The 19797-nt window shown below is 40.3% G+C and overlaps 1 protein-coding gene across 1 annotated transcript; it reads right to left on the bottom strand.

The window, feature by feature from the left end:
- Nucleotides 1-598: 598 nt before the first annotated feature.
- PSMB1 (proteasome 20S subunit beta 1) lies at nucleotides 599-19791 on the bottom strand. The gene is made up of 6 exons (XM_077757392.1): nucleotides 19648-19791; nucleotides 15932-16039; nucleotides 11621-11702; nucleotides 9142-9271; nucleotides 2697-2803; nucleotides 599-1737 (listed from the first exon to the last, which is right to left on the bottom strand). Exons 1-6 carry the CDS (start codon nucleotides 19758-19760, stop codon nucleotides 1552-1554), a joined length of 726 nt encoding a protein of 241 aa, XP_077613518.1. The 5' UTR covers nucleotides 19761-19791; the 3' UTR covers nucleotides 599-1551.
- Between the last annotated feature and the right edge of the window lie 6 nt (nucleotides 19792-19797).

Here is a 19797-nt window from a genome sequence, read left to right as displayed (position 1 = left end):
TTTAAATAGTGGAAAGTTGAATCCCAAGATCAATGGAACATCCTTTGAAACAAAAAATAAAATATACCTAATTTACATAATTGTAATGATTAGTGTTAACTTGGCTAGATCACAGGGTGCCAGGAATCTAGCTAAGTATTTTGGGGTGTCTGTGGGGACTTCTGGGTGGGATTAGCATTTGAACAGCTGCACAGGTGCACCGAATATAGCAGGCTGCCCTTCCCAGTGTGGACGTCCTCCAATCTGTTGAGGCCATAAACGGAAACAGTAGGAAAGAGTCTGCTTCTTGCCCAAACGTTGACCTGAACAGCAGTCTTCCCCAGTGCTTGGAGGCAGGGCCTTCTACCACTGCGACTCCTGGGCCTTCTGCTTGCAGGGGACACATCAATGGACTTCCCAGCAAATTTTAAAATCTGTATCTTGTTGGAGTTTTTGCTCAGTTAACAGGAGGCCAACAGGGAAATCCTGTTGTTAACATGCCACAAAACCAATCACACCCCCTAAGTTACCCTGTATCATGACTTGTTCAGCACCAAGGAAACTGCTCTAGCATTATATGTGATGGAGATCAAATGATTTTATATTAGCTCTATCAAGATTTGGGTCTCAGATCAGATTTAATGTATTTTTTAAATGTTTATTTTGAGAGACAGCACGAGCGGGGCAGGGGCAGAGAAACAGAGGGAGAGGATCGTGAGCAGGCTCTGTATTGTCAGCACAGAGCCCGATGTGGGGCTCGAGCCCAGGAGCTGGGAGATCACAACCTGAGCCGAAACCAAAAGTCAGACGCTCAACTGGCTCTACTGGGCCCCCCAGGCGCCCCTCGGATTTAACATTCTTCAAGCATTTATAAAAATTCTTCCCGAGCACTGGCTAAAACTCATGTAAGGGGCTATTTCGTAATTTTATTCTAGGCTGGCTGATCTGCAGGTTTTCCTCCCATCATTTCAGAACCTTAACAACCCCAGGGATGAGAAATCTTAAGGTCTTTCATTCCCCTTCACATTCATTAATAAAACTGAGAATAGCAGTGGTTTAAAGGTAATCCACCCTTTAAGGCAAACTGGGTGGACTAAATAAACTCCAAAAACCCTCTTCATAAGATAGGCTGGCCATCATGCAATGATAGGCTGATCAAAACAGTCATCTTTTCCAGATTAATTTCTTGCTCATAAATATAAGGAAACAGTGACGTGACCTGTTTACTTTTTCATCTTTAAAAAACAAAAATAAGGGCACCTGTCTGGCTCAGGTGGTGGAACGTACAACTCTCGATCTTGGGGTCATGAGCTTAAGCCCCATTCTGGACATGGAGCTTACTTAAAAAAATTTTTTTTTAATTAAAAAAAAATTAAAACACAAAATTAGCTCTGGAAGACAGAAAAATATAAGAATGAAGAAAAGGAAAGGAAAAAGAAACTACACTTTCTAGATCTGTCCTGCTTAGAATAATTACTTTAGGTTTTACTTTTTAATAAAACAAATCAGTCCAATAGTTCCAAAATACAAAATGAACCAGTTCTGAAGTGATTAACGATAACAGCACACAAATCAATCCTTCCTCAGGGGAACAGTCTCCTCCCTGATGCCCTCCTTGGTCACGATGCAGATTCTGAGCGCGTCCCCAGTGTACACGTCCCTCTCAGCCGCTGAAATGAAGACATCTTTCACAAGCCGCATGGCTCTGTCCAAGGACAGTGGGACATGCTCCACATTCTGCATGTTCTTAAAACCAACCTGGTGGGACAGGAAACTTAGATGAGGCATCATGTGACAGTACAAAGGTGGTCAAGCCTCCCCAATGCCTTCATGTGTCTAAGGATTCATCACGAATACATCACACAAATTTAAAATGTCTCTCAACTGAAATGCTTCCAGACCTGGCAAAATTACACATTTCCTAGAACCCGACAAATATTCACGAGACCAAGCTGCTGCTCCTGAGAAGCACACAGAACCTGGAGAGGTGGACATACGGAAGCAGAGTACCATTACACAGTGTGCTGCCACTAAGAAAAAAAAAAAAAAAGAATCCCTAGCAGCCATAACTAAATCTACCTGAAGAAAGGCTTTGTCAGAAGACACACTTGAGTGTGAGTGATAAACCAGAGTCAGAGGGGAGTAACACTCCAGACCTAGGGGGTGCTGTGCCCAAAGGTCCAGTGACAGGACAGGCGCACCACACCAAAGATCTAGGTGGAAGTGGAGTGACGGGTGATGACGAGGATAAGCAATATGCACAAATAACTATACATATATATTTCAGGAACACAAAAAAGTAAGCTTAGCATTAGAAAGGATGTTGGGAAATGCAGGCCTGATTTTAGGCAACAGTAAGAGAAAAGGGGGCAAATTAAAATATACTTGGAAATCAGAATATAAAATTAGGTGACATAGAAATGGTGACTATGGGGAGAAAGATATTTTCAAGTGTTTCAGGTGCGGTGGCAAGAGAGAACTGAAAACGCGGTCACCGCTGTAGACCCAGGAGACGCTATGGAGTAGGTGAGAGGCCACAAGGGAGCCGGCAGAACACAGGGAGCCAAGAAGGTCTGGAGAGGGCTTATCAGCCAAACAAACACAGGAGTCATGCACAAGAAACCCTTGATTTCTCCACCTCCTGAGCCAGTGAATAGGAGAACTCAGAGGAAAGCACTCTGTGTGACTGTCACCGGAACATGGATGCGGTCTCTTACCTGGTTGTCGAGCAGGGGCTGCAGCATGGCACTTGCTGAGCCTCCAGCCTTGAAGGAGTCTCTCTGGTAGGACCCTACTGGGTCAAAGCTGTACACAGCTCCCTTCCCTGAAAGAATAAAATAATCTTCATTAAGATGCATCCTGACGGGGGCGCCTGGGTGGCTCANGAAAAGAAAAAAAGATGCATCCTGACGACAATCCCAAATCATGGTAAAAACTGATCGAGTCAAAGCGTGACACAAAATGGGACTAGGAACTTAGCTCAAATTTCAGCTGCATGTAACCCAGCAGTCTGCTCCCTCCCCTCAGAATGCAGTCAGAGGCACACCTCCCCACTCTTGTCTCCTTATGGTGTGTTTGCCACCTGGAACTTCCTGCTCTCCTCAAGCTGACATTGCCAACTACCACCCAGAGGCTCCCAATATGTATGTGGTCTCTCAGGCACACTGAGTAGCAGTCATAGGTCCTGCACTGAGCTCCTCACAACATTCCTAAAAAATGAACTAGTGTAGTTCTAACATAGATCTGAGTTTAAAATTCTACTACTGCGAATGTGAATAGTCACAAGGAAAACGTACTGTGTGTTCTAAAACTTAATAGTAACCACCTTTAACAACACCATAAAAAAAAGATTTAACATAGGAAAATTTTCAGAAAAACACAAATGCCACATGCAAAAAGTTCTGCCTAAATAAAACATAATCACTTGCTTTGTACTACCAGCGTTAAGAATCACCTTTGCAAATAAAACACAACACCAGAATTTGAATGTACCCATTTTTTTTTTCCCTAATGTTTGTTTATTTTTGAGAGACAGACAAATAGTGTAAGAGGGGGAGGGACAGAGGGAGACACAGAATCTGAAGGAGGCTCCAGGCTCTGAGCTGTCAGCACACTGCCCAACACGGGGCCCAAACTGACTTGAGCTGAAAAAGTCAGACACTTAACCAACTGAGCCAACCAGGCGCCCCTGAATGTACCCATTCTTAACAACAGTTGTAGAATACTATGAGCATAAGGATAAATGGGCCTCTCAGGCTCTCCTGAAGTGTGCATAAATTGCTATGCCTCTTTAAACAGCAATCTTGCAGGAGAATCTATCAAAATATAAAAGCACACACCCTACGAGCCAGTAACAGTCACACTGTAGAACACATCTACCCATAAGAAAGCTTATTCTGTCTCTCTTAGAAGAGCAAAAATTTATAAGCACCTAAAATCCAGTAGCAGAAACTGGTATGGAAGAGGAAGATGGGACCTGGGGCATAGCCACAGGCGATGTGTACAGCAAAATCCTATTTTGTATTATGAAGCATTAAAAAAAGCATATAACGGGGGCGCCTGGGTGGCTTAGTCGGTTAAGCGTCCGACTTTCGCTTAGGTCATGATCTCGCAGTTCGTGGGTTCGAGCCCCGCGTCGGGCTCTGTGCTGACTGCCAGCTCAGAGCCTGGAGCCTGCTTCAGTCTGTGACTCCCTCTCTCTGACCCTCCCCTGCTCACACTGTCTCTCTCTCTCTCTCTCTCCCCTAGAAATAAAAAAAATATTAAAAAAAAAAAAAAGCATATAACGTATCTTTCTAAGCACACAAACAAGCATGGCAGGATAAACTGCAAACTGTAGTTCTCTTTGTGGGACTGAAAGCAAGAAAAGAAGGGGATCACTTTGTATGCTTTGGTACTGATCTGTACAAAGCACATGTGTCACCACAATACTTTTAAGGCCTTTTAAAAACAGCTGTGGGGCGCCCGGGTGGCTTAGTCGGTTAAGCGTCCGACTTTCGCTTGGGTCATGATCTCGCGGTTCGTGGGTTCGAGCCCTGCATCGGGCCCCGTGCTGACTGCCAGCTCAGAGCCTGGAGCCTGTTTCAGTCTGTGACTCCCTCTCTCTCTGACCCTCCCCTGCTCACGCTGTCTCTCTCTCTCTCCTAGAAGTAAAAAAAAAAAAATTAAAAAAAATTAAAAAAAAAAAAAAACAAAAAACAAAAAAAAAAAACACAGCTGTATTTTGGGGGTGCCTGGGTGGCTCAGTTAGCTGAGTGTTCAACTCTTCGTTTCAGCTCTCAGGTCATGATCCCAGGGTCGTGGGATCAAGCCCTTTGTTGGGCTCCATGCTGATCATGCGACCTGCTTGAGATTCAGTCTCTCTCCGCGCGTGCACGCGCACGGTGTGCCTTTCCCCTGCTTGCGAGTGCACGCACTCTCTCAGATAAAAAAACAGAAAAACCAAAAAAATCCCTGTGTTTTGGGTGTGAGAAATTATGGATCATTTACGAGGTATGACTTTAAAGTGATATAACTAATCTTTAAAACACATCATGCCAGGACTGAAGCACCTCAGTAGCCAACCTGGGAGATGTGAGATAAGGTAAGTCTTCTTCCTACCCATGGACTTCTGCCACCCATAGCTGTGTGTACTTCTTCTGTTGCACAATTACTTAAATTCTATGCTGAGAAGGCAGCATGTAAGGTGCTGAGGTCATCCAGGAGACCCCAGGTTAAGTGTTTTTGTTGAAAGCAAGCTTAGGACAAGATTGAGATCACGGTGACAGTTCACTAACTTCAACACACACACAAAAGGACAGGAAGTACAAAGCCAAAAGAGAACAACAAACTCTCTCAGGCCAAGAGGGCACAAGTGAAATGAGGCCCAAAAGCTTCAACCAAACGCAGAACCAATTTCAGAAAAACCACACACAACAGATTTGAGAAAAACAAGAGTGGGATAAGTTGAAGACCAAAGCTTCAAAGACTATCCCCCCACTTAGCAAAGGCAAAAGAGACTTTTGTTAACACCAGAGCAGAATGGCATGAATCTTGACTGTAGATAGAGTGCTTTTCTTCACCAAAATAATTCTTAAAAGAAAAAAAAAAAGCACAATGGCTTCAATGTAAAACTTAAAACAAGTGCTAGAAAGAAATACAGGTAAACCTTGGATGGGGGAGTCCTTTCTAACAAAGGAGGACACTCAATGCCATAAAGAAAAGACCAACAGATTGGATGATATGAAATTCAGAAAATGCTGTATAGTTAGACACTCCCCAAAACGTAAGAGACAAAGAATATTCTTTGGAAGCATCCACCACCACAGATATTACAGAGTTGACACAGTTAGATGGCATGCTTATAAATACTTTTTTAAAAGGGCACCTAGGTGGCTCAGTCGGTTACACGGCCGACTTTGGCTGAGGTCATAATCTTACAGCTTGTGAGATGGAGCCCTGAGTGGGGCTCTGTGCCAACAGCTGAGTCTACAGCCTGCTTTGGATTCTGTGTCTCCCTCTCTCTCTCTGCCCCTCTCCCATTTGCATGCTATCTCTCCCTCTCTGTCTCTCAAATATAAACATTAAAATTTTTTTTTTCTGAAAAAATTTAAAAAATATGTTATTTTTGAAAAGACTAACCTGCAAATAAGGAAACCCCTAAAGGTCAACACACAGGTCAGTATCCAAAAAGAAAAAAGCAAAGGTCAATATACACAAATAAATGCCCAACTTCGGTACACAAAAAATATATATAAATCAAAATAATAAAATATTTATGAGGTAAGTCTTTAAAAGTAGTAAGGATGCCCCAAAACCCCAGCTACTCATGCCTCTGCTGCCAGGAAGGTGCACTGGTGGCCTTTTCTGAAGGGCAAACTAGTGATGGCACCAAAACGCCAAAAATATATATTCTCTGACCCAGCAACACAACTTTTGGGAATTTTTTCCAGGGAAGTATGCATGGTGGAAAAAATATACAAAAGTATGTACAGAGATGTTCACCATATTGCTAAGATTAAGGAAACTGGAAATCACCTGAACGACCTGCAGAGGACTGGCAAACTATGGTGTAGCTACATCCAATGTAAGACACTGAATCATTACGCATCTTTATTCACTAGCATAAAATGATCTCCGTGACAATACATCCAACGTAAAGATGCATACACTATATTCTACTTGTAAAGTGGACAAATATGTATGACTACTAAGAAAGCCATAAGCATGTTTGCTGGAAGTTTAATAGTAATTACCTCTAAAGATGGGCTTTGGGGTAATAACTACTTTCATTTTTGTCTCTGCCAGTACTATCTGAAACTTCTGCAGCTACTATTGTTTTTGTTATAGAAAAACTAAAGCCATTATTAATTTTGGCTGGAAAAATCTTAAAGCATGACTACAACCAGAGTTAATTAAAGGCACAGGGGTCCAAGCAGACAGCTATTGCCCTGGCTATCCTGAAGGGCAGCTGTTCGATCCAGTGTCCTGAAGGGTAACCATTCCCAATGCCCTAAGTTCAGTCGCTGACCCCAGTGTCCTAAAGGACAGCCATTGACCCAACTACCCAGAAGGTCTCAATAAAGAATCCTGCTCTCCAGGCCTCCATCGTCACAAAAGAGGAAAACTGGAAACGAGGTCTCCTGAGACATTAGCAGAGACTCTGGACATGGGGACACTAGGCCTCTGTGCAGGCTGGGTCCAGGGCAGGAATGAAAACAGAAGCAGTAAATGTAAAACTGACAGGCCATGCCAACACCGCCTTTTACTCAGATTTTGGCTTACCATTCTTCAATATGAATGAATACCCAAAAATCAACAGAAATTTGAAGGAAGCCTCCAACATAGAAAATAGAAGTCAAAAGTAAACAAAATGAAAAAAATTAATCTGATAAAATGCGGAGAACACAAGAAAATGTCAAAGGAAGTACAAACAGAACATACCTAGAGAAAAAAAATAAGGAAGTCAGAAAATTAGAAAAGTTCTTAGAAATTATTGACAGCAGAAATAACAACTTAGTACAGGGTAACATTTAAATTTGAGGAAATCTTCAGAGAAGAAGAAAAAGACAAAGGGATGGACAATATGCCAGGAAAAAAATATAATGATATAGAAGATCATAATCCAGGTGATTATAGAGATAGAGGGGAAGTGAACCAGAGAAGACATAAATATGGAAAAGACCTTGTACCGGGGGTATCACTATAAAATTGCAGAACACCCGACTAAAAGCAAAGTCTCAAAAAAAAAAAAAAAAAAGTCTCCTGATTTCGTTTTCCAGAAATCTCTTGAGAGATATACACTACCAAAACAAGGAAATAAGCCAAGAAAGAGGAAAGCATGGTAAGAGGTGAAGTATCTTGGGGAACAAATAAGGACTGCTTTACTACACAAAAAAAATTCCTCTAAAAAGTAAAAAATAAATTTAATGGATAATCAAACAGACAAGATTTTAAGAGACAGAAATGCCTGACAGTACCACCAAAACATCAAAGAAGAGGGCTCTGAACTCAAGAAACAGGTCCAACCCAACCTTAGCTCTGCCCTTCAGTAGATGTGAGCATTCCCAAATTAGTCTCTGACTCTCGGTAAAACTCAAAGGACATTGTCTGGCATGGTAAAATTCAATGATAGCTATTATTAATGTTGCTAAAACCTGAATTTATTTATCTGACATTCAAGTCAGACATAATTTAAGTGAAAAAGAGCGTCCAGCATGCGGAGCTAGGCAAGCTAATCTGTGGCTAGAATTTAATTACCTTGTTAGGGGTAATAAACTTCTATTGGCCATTTCTCTGCTTTACATTTTCGCTTTTCAAGGAAGGCTGAAAGACTCAAAATAAATTATGTCACCCTAATTTGTCTACAACTAAACCATGGTAGGTAAAACGACCAGAATGCTCTCAGAGGCCTATGAGGGCAGATGTTAAGACAGAGGGAGAACAAAGCAAGAGCCCATGGAACAGAAAGCACAGGAGTAAGAAGAGGGGAGAGAAAGAGAGAAAGAGAAGCCCAACTCCTTACAATCCAGAAAGTTTTCTTCTCTATAGATTTATTTCAATGTTGTTCTCAGCCAAACATCTCTATAACTTCTTTCTTCAATGGACTACTGTAAAGGGTGGCACAGATCTGTCCGGACAGACAGTATCTGGTTGTTGGGAGCAACCAACAGTCAATCCAAATGAGACCTGGTGAAAACCATCAGTGTCCCTATGGCATAATACAGCTTTAGATCAAAAACAGGATGGATACGTCAAGTAACAAGACTGATTTTCTTAGGCCCTCCTAGTCTGACAGGAAATCAGAGGTGTTTCAGAACGTTCTGAAAACACTGTTGGAAATGCATACATTTCTTTTAAGGCATCACTTTTTAAACACTTAAGTCAAATACACTTGTTATGAAAAATCATAATGTCAAGCTCCTCCAAGTCAGATTTCTTTCCACAGCATTAAAATGATAATTATCTACTACTGAACTTCTGCAAGATCTTCAGTAAATAGTGGTGTGTTTTTGGGTCATCTCTTTATTTCCCATTAAGCTTCAGTTTCTTATTGCTTTAATTAACAGAAAATAGAACTGTTGGGCAAGATGGTGTTTATGGTTCTTTTCAACTCTAGATGAAAACATACTTATCTAAAAAAATGCCACCCCACCTTCATTTTCCAGAAAGAAAGAATTCTACCTTCTTCATCCAGTCCCCCGATGATGTTGTAAACATAGTATGGAAAGAAGCGCCTTGAATAGAGGATTGTAGACAGCATTGCAGCAATCGCCCCTGTAGTCATGGTCTTGTTATTGGAATGCTTATACATCTGCAATTATTAATAAAAGTAACAGGCATGGGGAAGCAGAATATACTACAGATGTGAACAACGAATAGTAAATTAAAGGATGAATGCAAATCTTGGTGAAACGATGCCTATTTCTTTCACGATCACACAAACAATATTAAGATAAAATAAGAATTTATTGTATCATGCCATTTTGGGGGCTATAAAAATTAAGGGAAAGAATGCTAAATTTTCCTCAGTAGTCTGATTTAAAGACTCTATTTCCCATGCCATCTATGTCTCAAGAACTGCTAATTTAAGAGCAATTGATCACATAATGGGTTTATACAGTGACCTGGGAGGAGGTTTTAAATCCAGCTCTCCTTGACTCTGCCTCAAGACCAAGGTCAGCAAACTGTATAGCCCATGGACAAAATCCAGCCCACCAACTACTTCTGCAAATAAAGCTTTATTAGAACACAGTTTCATTCTTTCATTACATATTATCCACACATGCTTGTGCATTACAACAACAGAGTTGATAGACACCACAGATATCAAATGGCCCTTAAAGCTGAAAATAATTATTATCTGGCCCTTTACAGGTAAAGTTTGATCAGACCCAGATATAAGTCCTTCTCTTCACAAGGTAGATATCTGTGAGAACAGAAGATATGAGATCAGGACCCTCACTCTGCATGATTCTAGTACAGGGAAGTGGTCTTGCTCCTTAAAGCATCTACAGTGGAGAACAGAAGTACCTAAAACAAATCTTTTAGTGATTTTGAATCCTAGATTTATTACACTCTTAGGGAATCCTAAATTATCCAATAGAGAAATTCTACAAAAATTACAAACATAGAATAAGTTCACCGATTTATCAGACACATAGTCAACATCTCCAAAGAGTTATCTAAGAATACAGGCCAAAATAACAACAGCTAAATACTGAAGATTAGAAAAAAATCTTCATTTTATTTCGAAATCAAGCATCAACATTTTAATCACTGTATCATTTATGTAATAACATACGAAAGAGAAATTTCAAGGATTGTGTAATTAAGTTGAATTTCCTGTTCCTTGTTATACTTTATTAACACAATACTATTCTGCTGACTGTGTACTTTTCTACTGTAAGTTCCATTTGCAAAATATGCACCAGGAATTGAATAAATATGTCAATAAATGTAAGTCAATAAAGCTTTCAATGTAAAGATTTTAAATAAGTATTAACAATTGATAAATACCAAATGAAATCATTTCTATATTTTACTGAACAATTTTGAAATTATTCAAAAACAGGTTATCTGTTAAATTTATTACATACTCCATACTCCAATACCTATGACTTCATTCATAAGTGGATACAATTTCAAGCATTATTCACTAATAGGCAAAAACAGAACATGACCTCTACTAACTTCTTCATGTACCAAGTGGCCGTATCAACTACATAAAAATTATGACACATACCCTACAAAATTAAATCCTACTCCAGCCCTGTATTTTTGCCAGCTAAGAAGAGTATGTATTTACTGCTTATTATTACAGATAAATGCGTTAATGCACTTTAAATTACTTCTATTCTCCTTGCCTTGAAATTATTTGAAGTTACATACTGTTTAATATACACAGACCATAATAAAAATCAAGATGTGCCTTTACTTTTGTTAAGAGTCGGTATTCCTCTGTTCCTCATGCCTCCCCATCTCGCACGTAAGACATGGAGGCAGTGACAGTGTCAGCCCCTTTAAAACTGCAGAACAGATTGGTTTGGCTCATTCTCTCACTTCCTCCTCATAGCACTCTTTCCAGCTCTTCCCTTCACCATCTATTTCATGCCAAAGCTTCTTCCTCGGCTGGCTGTCAACTAAAGCCCACTAAGGTGTCAGGTGATGACAGCTTAGATTGTACCTCTCGTCCAAACTTCTGCCTGATCCATCCCTATTCCTGCCCATGTTCCTGTCACCTGGGAGTACAAAGCTTTAACGAGGGAAAGCATGTCAGGTGATGCTGTTCCAAAACAAGCACCTGTCTAAAAGCTTGCCTCCTCCACAGAAATTTTTTTTTTTTAAGGAAGATTATCTTCAGAAGAAACCCTGCCCAGGCTACCTCCATAAGTAGAGAACCCTTCATGCTGTATATAAAGTGTGTGTATACATATACATACACACAATTTATTTATTATAAAAACATACTATGCATTTAACAAAGGGAATACCCTGCAGTTTCACACTATAATGTGGCTAGACTAACAGTGTCATTTCATTTCTAGAAGAGGTTATGGTTTTACCTGCTAACCTAGAGCTTCTCCAGCTATTCTGAGTGACACTCAATCTAATAAATCATTTTTAACTTTCTAAAGTGTAGACATATAACAAAAGTATCTACCTTTAGTCTTGCTTCAATAATCTTTGTCAGGGTAAGACAGTCTCCATGAAATCCGCTGCATCCAATGACTGTTTTGTCTGTTCTGTAAAGAGCACAATTCAGGAAACTGGGCTGGTTAGACAGTAAAGGAAAACATGTCTTTGGCAATTTTAAATTTAAAACTCCTACTCCCATTATTCACCAAATGGTAAGGGGACTAGTTAGCCCTCTGTTGTGCAGGGAGGGGAGCGTCATCATTTCATTCCCTACACTAAATAAGTTATAGGTGGATCAAAGACTTCTAGAAAAATGAAGTATGAATGGCCTAAAGAAGACATGGGTGATACAATCTTGGGTTGACAGCCACCTACGTAAATATGTTACAACCCAATGTTCTCATAGAAAAATTTCAGAAATTCCACTAGGTACCAAATTAAAACTTTCATAGAGAAAAAGATAAAAAAAAACAAAAATTGCAGTAGATTTGACCAAGTCTAATATTAACTTCATTAATCCAAAAGGGCTTCTATAGGGGCACCTGGGTGGCTCAGTCGGATAGCGCCTTGATTTCAGCTCAGGTCATGACCTCACGGTTGATGGGATGGAACCTCACGTGGGGCTCTGCGCTGACCAAGCCCCTTTCCTGCTCACACCCACTTGCTTGCTCTCTCTCAAAATAAACAGTTAAAAAATGAAATAAAATGGATCCTACAAATATCAAAAGCATTAACACAGTGTATCATAGGAAATAATGTATAGCATGGTGACTATAATTAATAACATTGCATTGAAATTTTTTTTAACTTTAAAAAGTTTATTTATTTTGAGAGAGCGAGCGAGCGAGCAGGAGAGGAGCAGAGAGAGGAGAATCCCAAGCAGGCTTCCACTGTCAGTGCTGAAACTGACAAACCGTGAGATGATGACCTGAGCCGAAATAAGAGTCAGACGCTTAACCGACTGAGCCACTCAGGCGCCCAACATTATATTGAATATTTTAAAGTTGACGAGAACAGATCTTAAAAGTTCTCAACACAAGAAAAAATTCTGTAATAAATATGGTAACAGATGTAAACTGGACTTATGGTGGTGATCTCTTTGCAACATACACAAATATGTAATCATGTTATACACCTGAAACCACTGTTAACGTATCAATTTTACCTCAATTAAAAAAAAACTCAACATAGATAGATTGGTAAAGTTATAGGAGTCATATAAAAAGAGACACAAGTCACCATAAATGTATGAAAAAAGCCTTCATGTCATTCGCAAATTTAAATCTACATAGGAGAGGGGGCGCCTGGGTGGCTTAGTCAGTTAAGCGTCCGACTTTCGCTTAGGTCATGATCTCGTGGTTCGTGGGTTCGAGCCCCGCGTCGGGCTCTGTGCTGACTGCCAGCTCAGAGCCTGGAGCCTGTTTCAGAGTCTGTGTCTCCCTCTCTCTCTGACCCTCCCCTGCTCACGCTTGTCTCTCTCTCTCTCTCTCTCTCCTAGAAATAAGTAAGGAAAAAAATATTGAAAAAAAAAAATCTACACAGGAGAGGATTTCAACCTGTTAGACTGGTAAATAATGCCTAATGCTGGTGAGGGGTTGTGGAAAATGGGCACCCTTTTTTTTTTTAATGTTTATTTTTGAGAGAGAGACAACACAGGCAAGGGGCGAAGAGGGGGGCAGAGGATCCGAAGCAGTCTCTGTGCTGACAGCAGACAGCTCAATGTGGAGCCTGAACCCACAAACCACGAGATTATGACCTGAGCCAAAGTTGGATGCCCAACCAACTGAGCTACCCAGGTGCTGAAAATGGGTACTCTTAAGTAACTGGGCAAGAATATACATCAATTTAACTTTTTAGAAGGGCCATTTGGCAATATCCAGAAAATATTTAGGTGAACATCACATTTACTCAATAATTCCATTGCTGTATATTCATCCCATCAATATATTCACCTAAGTTTCCAAAGATATACTATAGGCTTACTTGTAAAGAATACATAATATACACTATAGACTTACTTATGAAATTTACATATTATGTTAATGGCTCCCCAAAACAAAACTAACAAAACACAACATAAATGTCCGCCACTGGGGAAGTGATTAATTTTGGTATATCCATACAAATTCAACAAGGTATCAAAAATTCCTAAATCTTAAAATCAATCTGTTAGGAAACTTATACCAATCTCATCAAGAAACAGGAGAAATCACATGATAAATATCTACCTTTCAGATATTTATGACTCATACAAACCCTACTTGTCCAACTAGAGGGACCAATGACACCACTGGGGTATTACAACATTTCCTGATTTATCCCTACAACCAAACTTGCTGCACTCAGTTAAAGACTTCCCAGCTCCCATAAAGCTATACTGCCTTTACTACCAAGATTGGTTAATAATACCAACAGGGTAGGACAAAATCTTGGGAGCTTCAAGATGCTTTTCCCAAATATTCTGATACATCAAAGGAAGGGGTGTTTGCATGCAAAGAATAAAGTTAAATGTAGAGTTTCAAACAGCTGGGAAAGAGGCAAGTCTGGTTCTAAGTCAGCCCAAAGGGCATGGGATTAAGTGTACACAGGCAGTTTTAGCTCTGTGTATGATTTAGTGCTAAAGATAGATGATAGGGAGACAAAGGAAATCATTTAATGTTGTATCTCTCTATATACCTAAAGTATTGCATAAAAAGAAAAAAACAGGTATTCCTTTCAGTAAGCATACACACTCAAAAAAGTTTCAAAGATGAGCAGAACCTTGCATGCGAATGGTATTTGTAAAGTTATGTTCTTAAATTTTATCTGTGACATCTACTACTTTCAAATTATAAAACATCTCAGAAGAAATAAGATAGCATGGATGCACTATGAATTAGAACGGGATATCAAAAGATAGAAGAAGAATACAGGAAGAGAAGTAGGAAGAAGAAAACTGGTATCAATTGTTCTTTAGGTAGGGTGTGGGCTAGCCCTGGACCAGGAAAGAGGCCAGGGTCCTCTTTACCTACTCCTTATAGCCCAAGGCCCTGTCCAAGGTACTTGAACCCCATCAATCCACTCCTATTACAATTCAGGCCTAAAAGGCTCCTGTGGACTAATTTAGGAATTAACCACCATTTGTAATGGTTTCCAAAAATGTTAAATACAAACTATTGCTCATCAGTGCATATGACTTCACTTTAGAAAAAATATGCCCAGTCCTAAGACTGTGGCTCACAGATAGAACTCTTAGGATATGGCTCAATTAAACATTTCAGATTTTAAAAATAAGTGGGAGATTAAAAAACCATGTAATGGATTCACAGATATAAAAATACAAAGCTATGTGATAAAATATTTATAGTAAAATGCTAATAATAAGAGCCATGTGGGGGCATCTGGGTGACTCAGATGGTTAAGTGCTCAACTTCAGCTCAGGTCATAATCTCAAAGTTCGTGAGTTTGAGCCCTACATCAGTGCTGACAGCTCAGAGCCTAAAGCCTGCCTTGGATTTTGTGTTTCCCTCTCTCTCTGCCCCTCCCTTGATTGTACGGTCTCTCTCTCAATGATAAATGAACATTAAAAATTTTTTTTAGAAAGACTACATATCAGGCAGAGAAGGACAGATACCATATGTTTGCACATGTAGGTGGATTAGGAGGAACTTAACGGAGGACCATGGGGGAGAAGAAGGGGAAAAACAGTTGGGGAGAGGGAGGGAGGCAAACCATGAGAGACTCTTGAATGCTGAGAACAAACTGAGGGCTGATGGGGGTGGGAGACAGGGGAAGGGGGGTGATGGGCATGGGGGAGGGCACTTGTGGGGATGAGCACTGGGTGTTATATGGAAACCAACTTGACAATAAACTACTTAAGAAAAAAATAATAAAAATTTAATAAACTTTAATAAAAATAAATTAAAACATAAAAAAAAAAAAAGAGATAGAGGGGCGCCTGGGTGGCTCAATCAGTTAAGCCTCTGACTTCGGCTCAGGTCATGATCTCGCAGTTCATGGGTTCGAACCCTGCATTGGGCTCTGTGCTGACAGCTCAGAGCCTGGAGCCTGCTTCAGATTCTGTGTCTCCCTCTCTGCCCTTCCTCATCTCATGCTCTGTCTCAAAAATAAATAAAAACATTAAAAAAAAATTTTTTAAGAGAAAAAAATAAAAAGACTACATATCATATTATTAGGAAATACTAACTAAGAAAACTGTTTTCTAACAAAAATGCAAACTTAGCTCCAAATAGGCCACCTAACAACTCATGAAACAAATTGCTTAGAAGTAGAATCTCTTATAGCAGTAAATCATCACAAGGTGTTGGGAAGTGTGTCCTTAGAAATATTTACTTACAATCTGTAACACTTGGGGCTGTCCCTGGTGTGAATTGAAAATCCCTCACTCAATCGAGTGTCAGAAGCAACAATTGAAAAATCTTCTCCAGCAATTGCCAATACGGTCCTGGGGATGAGGGGAAGAGACACAAAAATTACTGAGTACTTGTGGATGGTAATACCGCCTATCTCTAGAGGAGAGTTCTTTACAGCACATACTGGGACAATACCCACTAGATTTAAGCAAGAGCAGGACTCAGATGAAGATGAAAGATCAGAGGGAAAGGACCCCTGGCTATAAGTCGTCTAAGTAAAAAAACTTAAGTACTCCCTAAAAAACACAAGCCTAAGTCAAAGCATAGGTCACTTAGCAGAAGGTAACAGAAAAACCACTGAATTATCATAACATCATCAAAAAATTAAATACCCACTGTGCAAGGTACTGATATCACAAAACAGTGCCATAACCCTGCCCGTGCGGATCAGGTATAGACAGTGGTAGGTACTACAATAAAAGCTCTCTGAGCTCAAAGGGCTTAATGCTTTTCACTTCTTTTTATCTTTATTTAGTATCTACCACTCAGCAGACACCCAAATATCCGTTGGAAATGAATGAACAAAGAACAAGCTTTCCCTTTTTTGGCTGTGTGATTTATGGTTAACAGTTTACTGAAGAGACTAGAGCATGAACTCCCAAAGTGGTCTGTCCAGTTCTAATTCTGAATCTCTCACTTACTAGACAGGAGACTTTGGGTAAGCTGTTCAACTTCTCCAGGCATCAATGTCCTCCTATATAGATCAGAGATCATAACAGTAACTACCTTATTAGGATTCTGCAAGGATTAATTGAGTTAATAATTATAAAGCCCTTTTCCTAGTACCTGAAACATAACTGGTCCTCCAGTGTTAGTTATGATTGATATGGCATAGATATATTAGGCAGTAAATTGTGACCACTGAGAACCTGGGCTCTGGAGTTACTGGAGACCTGTCCTTGCCACTTCCTAGCTCTGTGACCTTAAACAAATTATCCAAGTTCAAGTTGTTGGTAATATCAGTTCCTGTATTACAGGATGACTTCAAGAGTTAAATGACACAGATCACATAAAACACCTAGCACAGTGCCTCACAGAACATAAGCACTCAGAAAATTTTATCCATTATTTTTTACTGAGGTGGGATCCACGCTAAAGCTCTGAAGTACAAAAGGATGGCATTCCCCATAACATGGACAAAGAATAAAGGGAAACAGGTAATAATACAAATAATACATTCAAATAATTTACTAAGGTATTGCTTTCTGTGTAAACTAGTGGAGGTCATAAGGCTTATGTGACAGACATGGGTGACTTTAGAAAATCCCAAATGCGAAACTGAAGATTCTGGCATTAGAACAGTTCCATTTGCAAAGTGAAGTTTTAAGAAGCCACTGTGACAGGGGTGCCTTGGTGGCTCAGTGGGTTAAGCGTCCAGCCTCAGCTCAGATCATGATCTCGCAATCTGTGGGTTCGAGCCCCACATGGGGCTCTGTGCTGACAGCTCAGAGCCTGGAGCTGCTTCAGATTCTGTGTCTCCCTCTCTCTCGGCCCCTCCACTGCTCACGCTCTATCTCTCAAAAATAAAGAAACATTTAAAAAAATTTTAATAAAAAAAGCAAAGGTGACAATAACACAATGTGTGAAAGGAGATGAAAGCAGTATTCCAATAAGACTAATGCAGTAGAGGGGCACCTGATGGCTCAGTTGATTGTCAGACTTTTGATTTTGGCTCAGGTCATGATCTCAAGGGTTTGTGAGTTTGGGCCCTGAGTCAGGCTCTGTGTTGTCATCATAGAGCCTGCCTGTGATTTTCTCTCTCTCTGCCCCACACCCCCTCTCTCGCAAAACAAATAAATAAACAAAGAAAAGATATGGTGCTTGTTTAAAAAAAAAAAAAAGACTAATGCAGTAGAAAGGTAGCAGCGGTGCTGGAAGAAATGGGGATATTGAGAAAACACACAAATTGTACAAGGTTTTTGTAACTACCAATATGAGCCAATTGTGACATCCAAGATTTTAAACTTGATTTAAAATCAAGCAGCACAATGGCATAAAGAAGGAAAGGTAATTGAGAGGAGTAATTAGCTACTTTTTTGTTTTAGTATCTTGAGTTACGGTGACAGCAGCAAATTCAGGTAGAAATGTTTAATTTAAGAAGCCAGAAAGGAGGGACTCATGAGAGGTAAAACTGGAAAAACAGATTTGGGAATTATCCTTCCGTGAATGAGGAGAGTGCTAATAATGAGATTTAACTGCATTTAAAGAGACAGAGTAGAAAAAGACAAGGAACTTAGCCCTGTTTTGTCAAAGCAAAGGCTGCCCAAGAGCCAGCAGCAATAAGCACCACAGAAAAAGACTGAAGAAAGGTAACTTATTAATCACTAGGTCATAAGTTACTAATGTTTAAAGCAGTAATGGCTGAAATTGGATTACAAGAGCTTAAGGAGTAATGAGTACCGAACACCCTGAAAAGTCTCATTTTTATAATTGTCTCATGAAGTGGGTCTAACAACCCAACTTGTGATATAATTCCTTCATTATCACAGAAAGTGTTTAGAAGTGCAATGGTACAAGCATACAGAAAATCAGTGGCAATCGAGCTATGGATTCAAGTCCTGGCTCAACTTCACACCAGCTTTATGACCAGAGTAACCTAACTCCCAAGAGCCCTGGCTCATTTGTAAAAATGGAGCTAATACCACCTAACAGTTTTCCTGACAATTATAAAACACAACTGCTTGCAGTGTACAAAATGCTTTTCTACTGATTCTTCTTATAAACTATGGTGAGCAAGGAAGATAAAGAAATCTGGGTTCAAGAAGTTGAAACACCACACTGTTCAAACACCACACTGTCCTTAAGTGGCAGAAACAAGGCTAAAATCAGACTCTTTCCAACATTCTTCAAAAGTCTGCATTAAAATTTCAAATCCAAAAGGAATGATTAATTAATCTGGTTATGTCCAAGAACCGTCTGTTTGTTCAAACTGGGTGTGTGTACAAAGTTTAGTTGATAACCTACAACCACTGCTTCAGTTTACACCTCTTCATTGGTAAGAAGTCCTAAATGCGTCTTTCCACATTGCTATCACTTTTAGTGTACGTTGAAGAAAAAGTATTAAAGATAAAGCTAATTTTAAAAATACAACTTGAAGGTAACATGCAAGAATAGAAATATTAAAGGGTCCCTCTTCTGACTTTTTTCCCCTTGAACTTAAGCTAACCAGTAATGGCAAGCACTAATCTACAAAACCTAGTCAACTAACGCTGTCTTCCATTTAAAGTAACAGAAAACGATTGAGTTATTTGATCAGATGTATCAACTGCAGACACAATCGTGCATCCAACGACACTGACCAACCAATCCTAACTTTTTAATACCAGATGCTAAACCTGTCGCCTCGCCTTTGACATGCGAAACCTATTTAGGCCGCAAGGAAAGGTCAGGCCATTTTCAAAGCTCTTTCTTGGCAGAGCCCAGGTTTCAGTTTCTATCTTCTGTCTCACTGCAACAAAGAGCAGGCTATGCGCAAGTGACCGGCCTGTAAAGTGAAGCACTTAAGGCCAAAGCTGCCCTCAGCAACCCATGGAGAGGGAGGCCTGACTTCGGCCGGGGAACGCGGGCTTGACCGCGACTCCCAAGACTTCAGGAGGGACGAAGGTGGTGGGGATAGAGAGATCGGCTCTCTGGTCTTTACCCTCCGTTGAATGCGTAGGGCGAAAAGCGCAGCTGCAAAGGCCCTGCCGCGCTGTGGGGCTCCATCTCCAGGTCTCCGTTAGGTCCCCAGCACCCCGCCGCGGTCGACAACATCTCGCTGCTCCGGGTGCCGCTGCTGTCTCACGGCGAG

The sequence above is a fragment of the Crocuta crocuta genome, unplaced genomic scaffold (assembly GCF_008692635.1).
Source record: "Crocuta crocuta isolate KB4526 unplaced genomic scaffold, BGI_CrCroc_1.0 scaffold506, whole genome shotgun sequence".
In the NCBI taxonomy this organism is placed as follows: domain Eukaryota; kingdom Metazoa; phylum Chordata; class Mammalia; order Carnivora; family Hyaenidae; genus Crocuta; species Crocuta crocuta.
Note: the sequence above shows the minus strand (reverse complement) of the source record. Positions and strands in the feature narration are given on the sequence as shown.

Coding starts and splice junctions, on each gene's coding strand:
- PSMB1 (XM_077757392.1), bottom strand. CDS start 19,760: ATGTTGTCGACCGCGGCGGGGTGCTGGGGACCTAACGGAGACCTGGAG. Junction 16,040..19,647: donor CCCTACGCATTCAACGGAGG/GTAAAGACCAGA, acceptor CCTCATCCCCAG/GACCGTATTGGCAATTGCTG. Junction 11,703..15,931: donor AGCCCCAAGTGTTACAGATT/GTAAGTAAATAT, acceptor TGCTCTTTACAG/AACAGACAAAACAGTCATTG.